The sequence below is a fragment of the Phyllobates terribilis genome, unplaced genomic scaffold (assembly GCF_046119375.1).
Source record: "Phyllobates terribilis strain yellow unplaced genomic scaffold, ASM4611937v1 Scaffold_2__4_contigs__length_985480577, whole genome shotgun sequence".
Lineage (NCBI taxonomy): Eukaryota > Metazoa > Chordata > Amphibia > Anura > Dendrobatidae > Phyllobates > Phyllobates terribilis.
In genome coordinates, this window is record NW_027362762.1 from 928,082,516 (window position 1) to 928,094,028 (window position 11,513).

An 11,513-nucleotide genomic window follows, 5' to 3' on the forward strand; every position below is an offset into this window, starting at 1 on the left:
AAATGATTGTTTTTAACATGATGCAATAAAAATCTAATTTTTAATTGCAATCGTGTCTAGACTCCAGTATACCCCTTAATGTTGCCTATAGGGGGTGATGTGTGCTGTTACATTAATTTTGGAGTGACCATATCATTGTTGTGACGTGCGTTGGTTATGATTCGGTGGTGTTGAGAAGTCTGGCCCAATCCAGCCCTTGTTCATTTTTATAAGAGTCAGCCTGTCAGCATTTTCAGTTGACAGGCGGATGCGCTTATCAGTTATAATTCCACCAGCGGCACTAAAAACCCGCTCTGATAAAACGCTGGCGGCAGGGCAGGCCAGGACCTCCAAGGCATAGAGAGCCAGTTCATTCCACGTATCCAGCTTGGATACCCAATAATTATAAGGCACAGAGGAATCACGGAGTACGTTGGTACGGTCGGCAAGGTACTCCCTCAGCATCTTCCCAAACTTTGCACTCCTTGTGAGAGTACCCCGCGCCTCAGGGCCCGTGCGATGGGAGGGTCTGAGAAAACTCTCCCAGAACTTTGTTCCCCTGCCTCTGCTGGATTGAAGTTGTCTCTCTCTCGCCTGTACTCCTTGGTTGTCCAACGAAGTGTGCCCTCTGCCACCAGCGTTTTCAGATGGGAATTTTTTTAATAGTTCCGCAACAAGGGCCTTCTGGTACTGCCCCATTTTTGTAGACCTGTCCGCCTTAGGAATAAGAGATATAAAGTTTTCCTTGTAGCGTGGGTCTAGAGGTGTCACCAACAAGTAATGACTGTCACCCAAAATTTTGAGAACGCGAGGGTCATGGGAAAGGTAGCATAACATAAACTCAGCCATGCGTGCCAGACTACTAACAGGCAAGACTTCCGTGTCCTCACCAAGAGGATGACTGACCATGCTCTCCTCCTCCTCTCTGTCCTCTGGCCATCCACGCTGAACAGACGGTATGACAGCTGTGCAGGTAGTACCGTCTATAGTGCTTGAAACTAGCTCCTGTCCTTCCTCCTCCTCCTCCTCCTCCTCGTCCTCATTGTCACCCAATCCACGTTGGGATGAGATGAGGCTTGGCTGTGTGTAATCACCCTGTATGGTACCTTGCTCCATCTCATTGTGCTCCGCCTGCAATGCATCCTTTTTGATTGTGAGCAGAGAGCGTTTCAGAAGACAGAGAAGCGGGATGGTGATGCTATGGCGTCATCGCCGCTCACCATCTTGGTGGAGTCCTCAAAGTTTTGGAGGATGGTACATATGTCTGACATCCATGTCCACTCCTGAGGTCTTATGTGTGGAGTCTGAACTGAATACCGACGGCCTTGTTGATGCTGGTACTCAACAACTGCCCTCTTCTGCTCACAAATCCTTACCAACATCTGCAGTGTACAGTTCCAACGCGTGGGGACATCACACACCAGTCTGTGAGCCAGAAGCTGCAAATGCTGCTGAAACACTGCAAGGGCAGAGGAAGCTGTAGCTGACTTTCTAAAATGGGCACACAGGCGGCGTACTTTAACAAGCAGATCTGGCAGCTCTGGGTAGGATTTGAGAAACCACTGAACCACGAGGTTAAGTACATGAGCCAGGCATGGTACGTGTGTGAGCTCGCCTCGCCTCAGAGCCGCCACCAGGTTCCGGCCATTGTCACACACGACCATGCCTGGCTGTAGGTTCAGCGGTGTGAGCCACAGATCTGCCTGCTCTTTGTAGAGCTGTCCACAACTCTTCAGCATTGTGCGGTTTTTCACCTAAGCATATTAGCTTCAGCAGAGCCTGTTGCCGCTTGGCCAAGGCAGTGCTTCCAGCTTGTGACTGATGTGGTCATTTTGGAGATGGAGGCTGAAGAGGAGGATGAGGTGCAGGAGCTGTAGACTGTGGGGGCAACCCTGATTGACCTAGGGCTCGCAATCCTTGGCATCGGGAGGACATGTTCCGTCCCAAGGTCCGACTGGTTCCCGGCTTCCACTATATTAACCCAGTGTGCCGTCAGCGAGATGTATCGTCCCTGCCCACAAGCACTTGTCCACGTGTCCGTGGTTAGGTGGACTTTACCAGTAACTGCGTTGTTGAGAGCACGGCTAATGTTTTGGGACACGTGCTTGTGTAATGCGGGGACGGCACACCATCAGAAATAGTGGCGGCTGGGGACCGAGTACCGAGGGACGGCCGCCGCCATCAGGTTGCGGAATGCTTCCGTCTCCACGAGCCTAAAAGGCAACATTTCGAGCGCAAGCAGTCGTGAAATGTGAGAATTTAATAGTGTGGCCTGTGGGGCGTTGGCTGCATATTTGCGCTTGCGTTCCAAGGACTGGGGTATGGACAACTGAACGCTGCGCTGGGACTAGGACATGGACGTGCTTCCTGATGCTGCTACTTGAGAGTGTGCAACGACAGGTGCAGGGCAAGAGGCGTCTTTGCATGCACCATGGACAGGGGATTGGCTTACATGCACTACAGCGGAAGAAGCAATGGTGCCACCCGCAGACACTGTTCCTGGACCCTGGGGTTTGGCCCACAAAGTCGGGTGCTTTGGTGCCATGTGCCTGATCATGCTGGTGGTGGTCAGGCTGGTCGTTTTGCCACCCCTGCTGATGCTGGCCTGGCAGGTGGTGCAAATGGCCTTTTTGGGGTTATCGGCAGAGTCTTTAAAAAACAACCAGACTCGGGAAGACCTAACAGTTGTACTGGCAAGTTCCTTCGTGTTGGTGTTACGGGGAACGGTTGCCTGCCTTCTGTCTGCGGCCACCACACTGCTTCTTCCTGCCTGTTGGGGTGCTCTGCCTCCCTCCCACTGTGTGCTGCTGTCCTCGCTCTGCATGTCCTCCTGCCAGGTTGGGTCAGTTACTATATCATCCACCACCTCGTCTTCCACTTCCGCACCCTGGTCCTCCTGAGTTTCTGGTAATTGTGTCTCATCATCGTCCACCTCTTGTGACACTTTCCAACCATCACCTTCGTGTGACCGCGGCTGCTCAAATATTTGGGCATCGCTACACGTAATCTCCTCTTGCCCCGCTTCAAGTGGACCGGGCGAGAGGCCCGAATCTATAAATGGAAAATTGAACAGCTCTTCAGAGTGTCCACGTGTGGGATTAGTTGTCTCTGGGTACTCGGCATGGTGGGAGGAAGGAGGATCAGGGTGAGGAATATGCGGTCCAGACTCACGGCTACGGAGACTTGACCATGTGGAAGACAGGGTGGTGGTGGTGGTGGCTAAGTGACTGGAAGCATTATCCGCTATCCAACCAACAACCTTTTGACACTGCTCTGGGTTCAATAGTGGTGTGCTGCGGTCCCCTAGAAATTGGGACAGGAGGGTCAGGCGAGAAGATGTGGGTGTTTGTTGTGGCACAATTTCGGCTTGCCCACGGCCTTGTCCTTGGCCTCTGCATGCACCATTACCATCACGTCCAGTTCCCCATCCCTTGCCACGTGCCTTGCCCATTTTAAATGGAGGACAGTATCTTCCACGCTCACTACAAATGACTGAGTTTTGAGCGAACTTATATGTGATCCGTGTGATGGAGAAAACAGAGTTTTAAATACCTGGCCTGTAGGTAAGTAGTTTGAACAGCAAACTGCTGTGAATTGCTTCACTGACACACTAAAGGAAATTTTTAATGCATGCCAGAAATGGCAGTATTTTCTGACCACGTATATGTGATCCGTGTGACGGAGAAAGCACAGTTTTAAATAGCTGGATTTTTAGCGCTCTAATATGGAAAGGATCTGGCTGTATTCTGCAGTGCCAACAAGCAAATGGCGCAGAAAAAACGGTGTTCTCTGGATTGCTTTTTAAGCAAATAATGAGGATTAAGATCCAAAGAAAAGTATTCCTGGCCCCTGAGACCTGGGCCTTTGTATAGAAATATCTAACAGCAGCTGAAGGCAGAATTGGAATGGAGCCTCTTGTGCTATATGCACTGCAGTCTGCTATATACACTGCCTGCCTATATACACTGCCTGCCTGATATCTCTGCAGATGGATTAGTCCTCAGAAGGACTGTTTGTTAAGATGGATATGTGTAATGTACGGTTTTTCTCCCTACACTACCTAATACACGATCAAATCTCTCCCTGACACAGCAGCACCTCTCCCTACACTGATCCAGAGTGACTGTGACGAGCATGGCGGCGCCAGGTCTGATATAGACCTGATGACGCTGTGTGGCCAGCCAATCACTGTAATGCCCACAACCAACATAGCTACGGCATTACAGTGCATGGCAGGCAATCCCTGCATGTTCATTGGCTCTCTAAAGAGCAGCAAACATGCAGGCAGGGGACTCGAGTTCCCGCCCGGGCAACCCGGAAATACTCGGCGAGCGCCGAGCATCTCGAGCAGTGAGATGCTCGGGCGAGCACCGAGCAGTAGCAAGCATACTCGCTCATCACTAGTCAGAATTACATTTTTTTTTTTTTTCTGTTGCCGCAACATTGCAATAAAATGCAATATCAGCAATCAAAACAAAGGATCTACTGCAAAATGGTATCAATAAAACCGTCAGCTCAGTGCGCAAAAAATAAGCCCTCACCCGGCCCAGAGCCCAAAACATGGAGACGCTACGGGTCTCGGAAAATGGCACAATTTTTTTTTTAACAAACTTGGGATTTTTTTTTCAGCACTTAAATAAAAAAGAACCTATACATGTTTGGTATTTACGAACTCGTAATGACCTGGAAAATCATAATGGCAGGTCCGTTTTAGCATTTAGCAAATATGGTAAAAAAACAAACAAAAAACAACTATGGAATTGCACTTTTTTTGCAATTTCATTTCACTTGGAATTTTTTTTCCTGTCTTCCAGTACACTATATGGTAAAACCAATGGTGACGTTCAAAAGTACAGCTCATCCCGCAAAAAAGAAGTCCTCTCATGGCCATATTGACCGAAAAATAACAAAGTTATGGCTCTGGGAAGAAGGGGAGCAAAAAAATGAAAATGCAAAAACGGAAAATGGCCCGGAGGTGAAGGGGGGGGGATAAGCGTCTATTAAAATTGGAATGACATGCTTTTGCTGGGGAAAGTTACTCATTTCCCTGGACTGCCTCTAAAGGTGAAATATAGTATTACACTCAGCTGTGAAGTAAATGATTGTTTATGTAATACATCAACCCGCTGGGTCTTCCAGAGCAAAAATGACTTGGATTTCCAGTCCAGCTCATAGAAGAGAATCCTGAGTTGTTGACCCTGTTTATGACGTCCATGTACTCTAATATGACAAATGGTCAGTGGCTGTTAAGATAATCCATAATCCCTTTAAATTACATTTTTTGTTATAATTTAAAATGATCTTTAAAAAGAAAACAAATAAAAATGTAATCCATCGACATGAAACGGCCTGCGTTACATATTGGACAACTGTGTCTAATCACGCTGGGTTATGTCTGTACAATCAATCCACTTACTTGGCTTCGGGAGAGTCTGTCCTAGACATGTACAATAAAATGAGGAACAGAAACACTGAAAAGGCAGCGAGACCAATCCATACAGCAATAACAATGGAATCTGCAGATACAATAAAACACAGGATTGAATTAGTTACATAATGTCGCCCGGCTGGATTCCATTATAAAGCAACTTCTATTTTTAATATTTCCAGAATGTTCAGTCTATGCAGATGACATCCAGTCTTCAGTGGGATTTGTGGATGCCCGAATGGAAAGAGGCAGGTAATGGGTTATTCTATTGCAGAATGAGCAGAGCGGGAACAGCGACAGTTGTGAATTAAAAAGTCATGTCTTTCCATATTATAGCTACAGTTTGTATTTTTACCTCTTAAAGTGTTTTTCCTGGATTTAGATATTTATGATCTGTCCTTAGGAGAAGTCCTCAATATCGTATTGTTGGGGGTCTGATAAGCTGTTTGAATGTCCCATAGCTGCAGACAATAAACCATTTATGGAACCAGGACCCCCCAGCTCCATATACATTGTAGTGGCCATACTCTGATACTGGTAGCGCAGATTACATTACTTTCAATGGGAGCTGATCTGCAGTCCCTGAGAAGGGCCACTGCGCAATGTACGGAGTTGTGGTGTCTAGTCTTCATACACTATTTTTGGCCACTGTGGGATTTGCAACAACTGATCACTAAGGCTGCTGGGTGTAAGACAACTAAAATCTCATTTATTGCTCAAGTCATGGAAACTCCTTTAATACATGTGGGCTGTCATGTGGTTATACTGCCTTTATAATCTCAAATGTAAAATGGTCTTGTGGTCAGGGAGAATCTGAATGTTTTGATGCAGCAAGGATAATATGAATTCATAGCACCTTGCTCTTGTAATAACTTATTATTGCAACAATGCAAATTATAAAAAAGGGAACCGCCATGGGATAAAATATTAGGCCTTGTTCACATAATGCTGCTTTTTAATTTTTAGTTTTTTTCGCCATTCATTATCCACATTGGACAGGAAAATAAAGGTCCAATTTAAACTTTACTGTCCTCGTGATGCACAACAGGTTTTGGTTAAAGGAAAAAAAAATACAAAAGCTATATGAACAAAGCCTTACCAAGGATCGACTGCTGGGACTACAATTTTCAATGCATTTTTTGAAAGCTCACAAATACATGTTTTCTGTACCAAAGTACTATTGAAAAAGTACACAATGATGTGGTTTATTTGAAGCCCATTCAAAAAGGTGAAGGGTCCCCCCACAAACCTCCAAGCCCGAAGGACCTGCAGTTTTGAAGATATGTTGGCTCTGAAAAGGTATTGCATTTCCATGTGGAGATCCAGCTGGTGGGAAATCTTTGGAGTAAGGCTCTCTAGGTAAAAAACTGTGGCTCACAATAGCTTTTCTCCTTTTCCTAGTGTTATAGCTAGGATGCTTTTCCAGTTTTTGCCTCCGCATAAAAGTTCATCCATAGCCCACTTATTTGTAGGGCTCACAATCTATGAGCAGCTTTTCCACATACATATGAATGACCAAAATGGGTCACCGAACTATTGGATTCAGCAGCAAGAATGAAAGCACCAAAACCGGGTCAGTAGTGTCCTATATAGAAGAAATGACATCGATTGTACCCAACCTACTGTGACACCAAACCCCAGAGACACTAGATAGGTTCCAATAACGCTGTCTTTGGGGCTGGTAGCCTTTTGCGGACCCTTGGCTGAGGCAACAATAGTGGAGCTGTTATGACCTTCTCTGCATTGCAGACAAGTACAGGCGCTATCTGCTATTAAAACTACTTCTGACTCCTCTGCAAAACAGACAAGGATCGTGCATGCCAAGATTTTTTAACCTCCGACCATCAATACAGTAGTACGTTGCCTTTTATCGGGTATGCTGTCTATATCTGCATACCTTCATTGGGGTGAGTGTGCGATACCTGCACATTGCGCATCCGTCCAGGCAGGAATGTGCCAATGCAATGTTATCACCTCCTGATGCGAAAGAAACAGTGAAAAACCTTTTAAGAGATAAGTGCTGTACACATCCAAAAGAGAGTAAGGCTATGTGCACATGGAGTTTTTTTGACGCAGTAAAAAATGATGAATACGTTAGTGGAAACTGCTTCAGGAAACACAAAACTAGACTCCAAGTTTTTAGTGGAGTCTAGAAGCCCATGCTGATTGGAACCAATTAAATGCTGCTGTCAGAAACTGACCGCGGCGTCTAAATGGGTAGACAGCAGTGATCGGAGCCAGCTCCTGTTGCACCTGTTAGAAAGTTACAGGATTAGAAATATATATGGCTGATTTCTTCTAAAAACAGTGTCTGCGGCGAGGTCCTGCCCCAAATGGGCAGATGTCTAACTATTTTTCGTACAGCCCCTTTAACACACCACAAATGTTGTCCGTCTTAGGGAATAGTTTCCCTTTAGCTGGTTTACCTTGTAGTCCTATGTAGAATAGCATTGTGGTGTCTCCATGACTTATGCCAAATGATAAACTCATCTGTAGAATTATACTCACATTTGTTGGCCTTCAGTTCACTTTCATCAAAAGAAACCGGATCCAAGTAATCGTAGTAATATTCATATTCTGTGTGATTAGCAGCATCACCCACCCGACCGTCCATCACTGCACCGAACCTATAGCCCCGTCTTTATTAAAGTGTTGTCCTGATCTGCGGTGGATCAGACTGGATTTGCCTTCGGTTTATGTCATCCCTATAAAAACTGTAATTTTATAACTTTCGCCTGTGCAGGCAATTTAGTTGCTCTTGACCGGTTATTTGCTTCGCCTGCGCCCCCCCCCCTATCCTTCATTACTGATAACAATCTTAAGCAAACACACAGGGAACGGGTCAATGTTATATGGGAAATCGGAGAGTACATAGTGAACTCCGAGCAAGTACGTGCCCGGGAACATGCTAATATACAAATGCTGCCGTCGTGTAGATGAAGGAAGTGGGCAGCGGATATTTTAATCTTGAAAGCGACAGATCGTCTGTGGTTTAAAAAAGATCATTTATGCAGAAGGGACAGGAATATTCAATGAGGACAATATGGATACGACGTGGGAATCTGCTGTTCTTGGAAGTCCTAATCTCAGGCGCAGCACAAACTCTACCGTTAAACATTAGGATATCTTGACATGCAATTACCCTCCACACCACCCCCAACCCTAAAATTCCAGTGTTTGGTGTTTCTTTTGTTTAACAAGTCTGAGCTTTCATACATTTTAATGTTACCTGTCACCCGGTTTTCCCAATATATATATAAAAAAAGTCACCACTTTTTACCGCAGTCCATCAACCTGTATATAAGCCACTAACTCCCTCTGCATATCCCCCAAAAATGCCTTTAATAAGTCTCCCATGTAATGCTCACACTCTGCAATTCCCTCCTCATCCCCACTCCATAGATTTCAGTAGTAGGCAGCTGTAATCTGATCCCTCAGTGAGCTTGCAGTCCTGTCCTCTTTTTTTATTTTTTTATTTATTATTTTATTATTTATGCTAAGTTCAGGTGGCACAGGGGAAGAGAAGTGGTGGCTCATAAGTGGAGGAAGAAGCAGATTTCTCTGATGAGATATATTACAACGTTTTTTTTTTATAGTTGCTTGTACTATTGATTTATGCAAAGGTATGTTGAAATGACAGTAACCATTTAAAGAAAAAAAAGTTTTAAGTAGACCTATCACCAGTTTTTCAGATTATAAAGCCACCACCTTTTAAAGGGAACCTGTCACCAGAAAAACAACTATTAACCTGCAGATATGCGTTTAATCTGCAGGTTAATAGTGTTATTATTTCTGGTGACAGGTTCCTTCAACCTGTCTATAAGTCACTAATTCCCCATTTATGTGCCAAAAAAATATCTTTTGTAAGTCTCCAGCGCCAGATGGTTATCCGCACAGTCCGGTCTGATGAGTGTCATTGGTCTGTGATCTGCTCCTCCTCTATCAAGCCTGTCCATCTTACAAATGTCATCAAGAGACAACTGAGCAGCGCTTGAGTCTGATTCCCATATTGTGGGCCCCCAGTGGTGCAAGGGGGCCCTAGCATTTTCTCAGGTTGGCCGGGGGGCTGACTCTGGCCCTGGACCCGAATTATGTATCCAGACATGATAAAAGTATAGCAACTTTCCTACTGTATGCTGTGCAGGGGCTGTACAAATTCTACATGTAGGCATTGCATTTTTGTTGCTTTTTTTTCTCCCCAATTTTATCACAAAACCTGAAGAATTTCCTAGTACCATAAAAATGAATTAGATTCCTGAAGTCTCATGAACACGTTGATTATTTTTTCCTTAAATCTTCAACATGTCAATTCTTTCAGCGTTTTTTGCTGCAGATTTCACCCATATTAATGAGGGAGGAAAAATCTACAACAAAAATGCATTTAAAAAAACATAACCAAGAACATGCGTATTTTACCCAGCGTTTTTCCTGTCAACACATCAGGATTTGCAGCAGAATTTTTCTGCTGCAAATCCGAGCATGCGGACAGATCCTAAGTGGAAAAGCTTTGGAACGTAGTTCTTTCACTTGGCACAAGCCTAATTTTTCTAGTAGCAAAAATTGTGGGGGCTTCATGAATATCGCGTTTGGCCAGGCATAATTATATCTGCCCCAATGGTACATGGCATCCACTTGTGGATGGGGTTTTGCAAGCCTTGCCCCCATTTTTGGCCCCAGACAGTGAATTTGCCAGGGATGCCGCCAAAAATTGGGACAGTCCCAACAAATTGGCAAAAGACCTGATTGGGCTCACAACTCACTGTTTGGGCGCATTCAGACGTCCGTACAAATTGGTCTGAGATCGGGCCTTAATGACTGGCAGCGGGTCTCCCGACTCCTAGGAATATATGAAGCTGTCACACTCTCAGGAGATCCTCGACCAGTCTGAGCATTGCGGCCCATCTCGGACCGATTTGTCTTGAGTGTGCCCTTTGGGACACGCTGGCAAGGATGGGCAACTGTTGGAATGTTGGTTACTAGTCCGTATTAGGATGTAATATTGGTTGTCACCTTGTGGTCATTTTTTTTTAAGCTGCTATAGAAATGTTGCAGTCATCCGATCATTGTAGAAACGATGCAGCTTCCTGTGTAACACTTCTTTAGCGTGATCCGGTTTGATGCCAGACCGAATTGGCTGGGAAAAGCCTCAGACAGCTGCCTCATGGCCTCTCCAATCCTTCTGCTATGTTGGGTACGAACCAAATGATGAATGAATAATTGTTTCTAAAATGCATTTAGTTTTAGAAACCCTTTTCGGGATGCTTGAAAATGATGAACTACATAAAATCTGCTGTTTCTTCTTGAAACAGCTCCACACTTGCACTCAGGTTGTGTGTGGTATTGCAGCTCAGTGCAGAGTTGAGCTGGTGTCTTCCTATATGGCTGAGAAGCCAAGGGCTTATGTGGTCTCTTACTCTGTGACTTTACCACTTAGAGTTTTTATAGTATAAAATCAGCCAATTTGGACCTTCCTTTATTAGTCAGTGTCTCTGGAGGACCCGGCATTTGCAAGGATTTTAACCTGGACACTGTAATGCTTCATTTCGTCTTTGGTGGCGCTATAGGGAACTGAAACACTTGTTGGCAAGCTCCTCTGCAGCTGATCGCCGAAGCTCCAAGCAAATCGATACCTTATGATAAGATATTGCCCAGGGGTCCGTCTAACAGACAGAGATTGTGCTATCTGAAAAACTCTCTAATGAATATTTAGAATAAAAGCATCATGAATATATTTTCCCTGGGTTCATTAGCTCTATTGCTTTTTACCATTACATAAGTATTACCCTTGTAACCCCTTTAATAAGAGCATAAAAGAAAAAAAATCAAGATTTTCCACCAGCACAATTTCTGCAATTACAATTATGTACAGCAGGGGGCACTGGTGTGCTGTTATATGAATACTGTGCATTTTAGATTTTAGTATGGAGGATTTTTGTTTTCTGCTGGTGGATAACATTATACATTTTTTTTTTTTTACCAGTTATAACAAAGTACTTGGGGTTGTTCTATTAACGAATTTGACAGCCTTTTGTGATTGGTCTGAGACCAAAGTAATGGTGGTGAGAAATATATGTTACCTACATGTTCGTCCACACATTTTGATGCG

General features: G+C 44.7%; 1 protein-coding gene across 1 annotated transcript in view; it reads right to left on the reverse strand.

The window, feature by feature from the left end:
- The window catches only part of MRAP (melanocortin 2 receptor accessory protein), a 38,054-nt gene extending 29,845 nt beyond the window's left edge, over window positions 1-8,209 (reverse strand). Inside the window, exons 1-2 of the mRNA XM_073668312.1 lie at window positions 7,916-8,209; window positions 5,396-5,495 (exon numbers count right to left, since the gene is read on the reverse strand). Of these exons, the coding sequence (XP_073524413.1) occupies window positions 5,396-5,495; window positions 7,916-8,021 (206 nt within the window). The 5' untranslated portion in view covers window positions 8,022-8,209. The remainder of the gene's footprint in view (window positions 1-5,395; window positions 5,496-7,915) is intronic.
- Window positions 8,210-11,513: the final 3,304 nt, after the last annotated feature.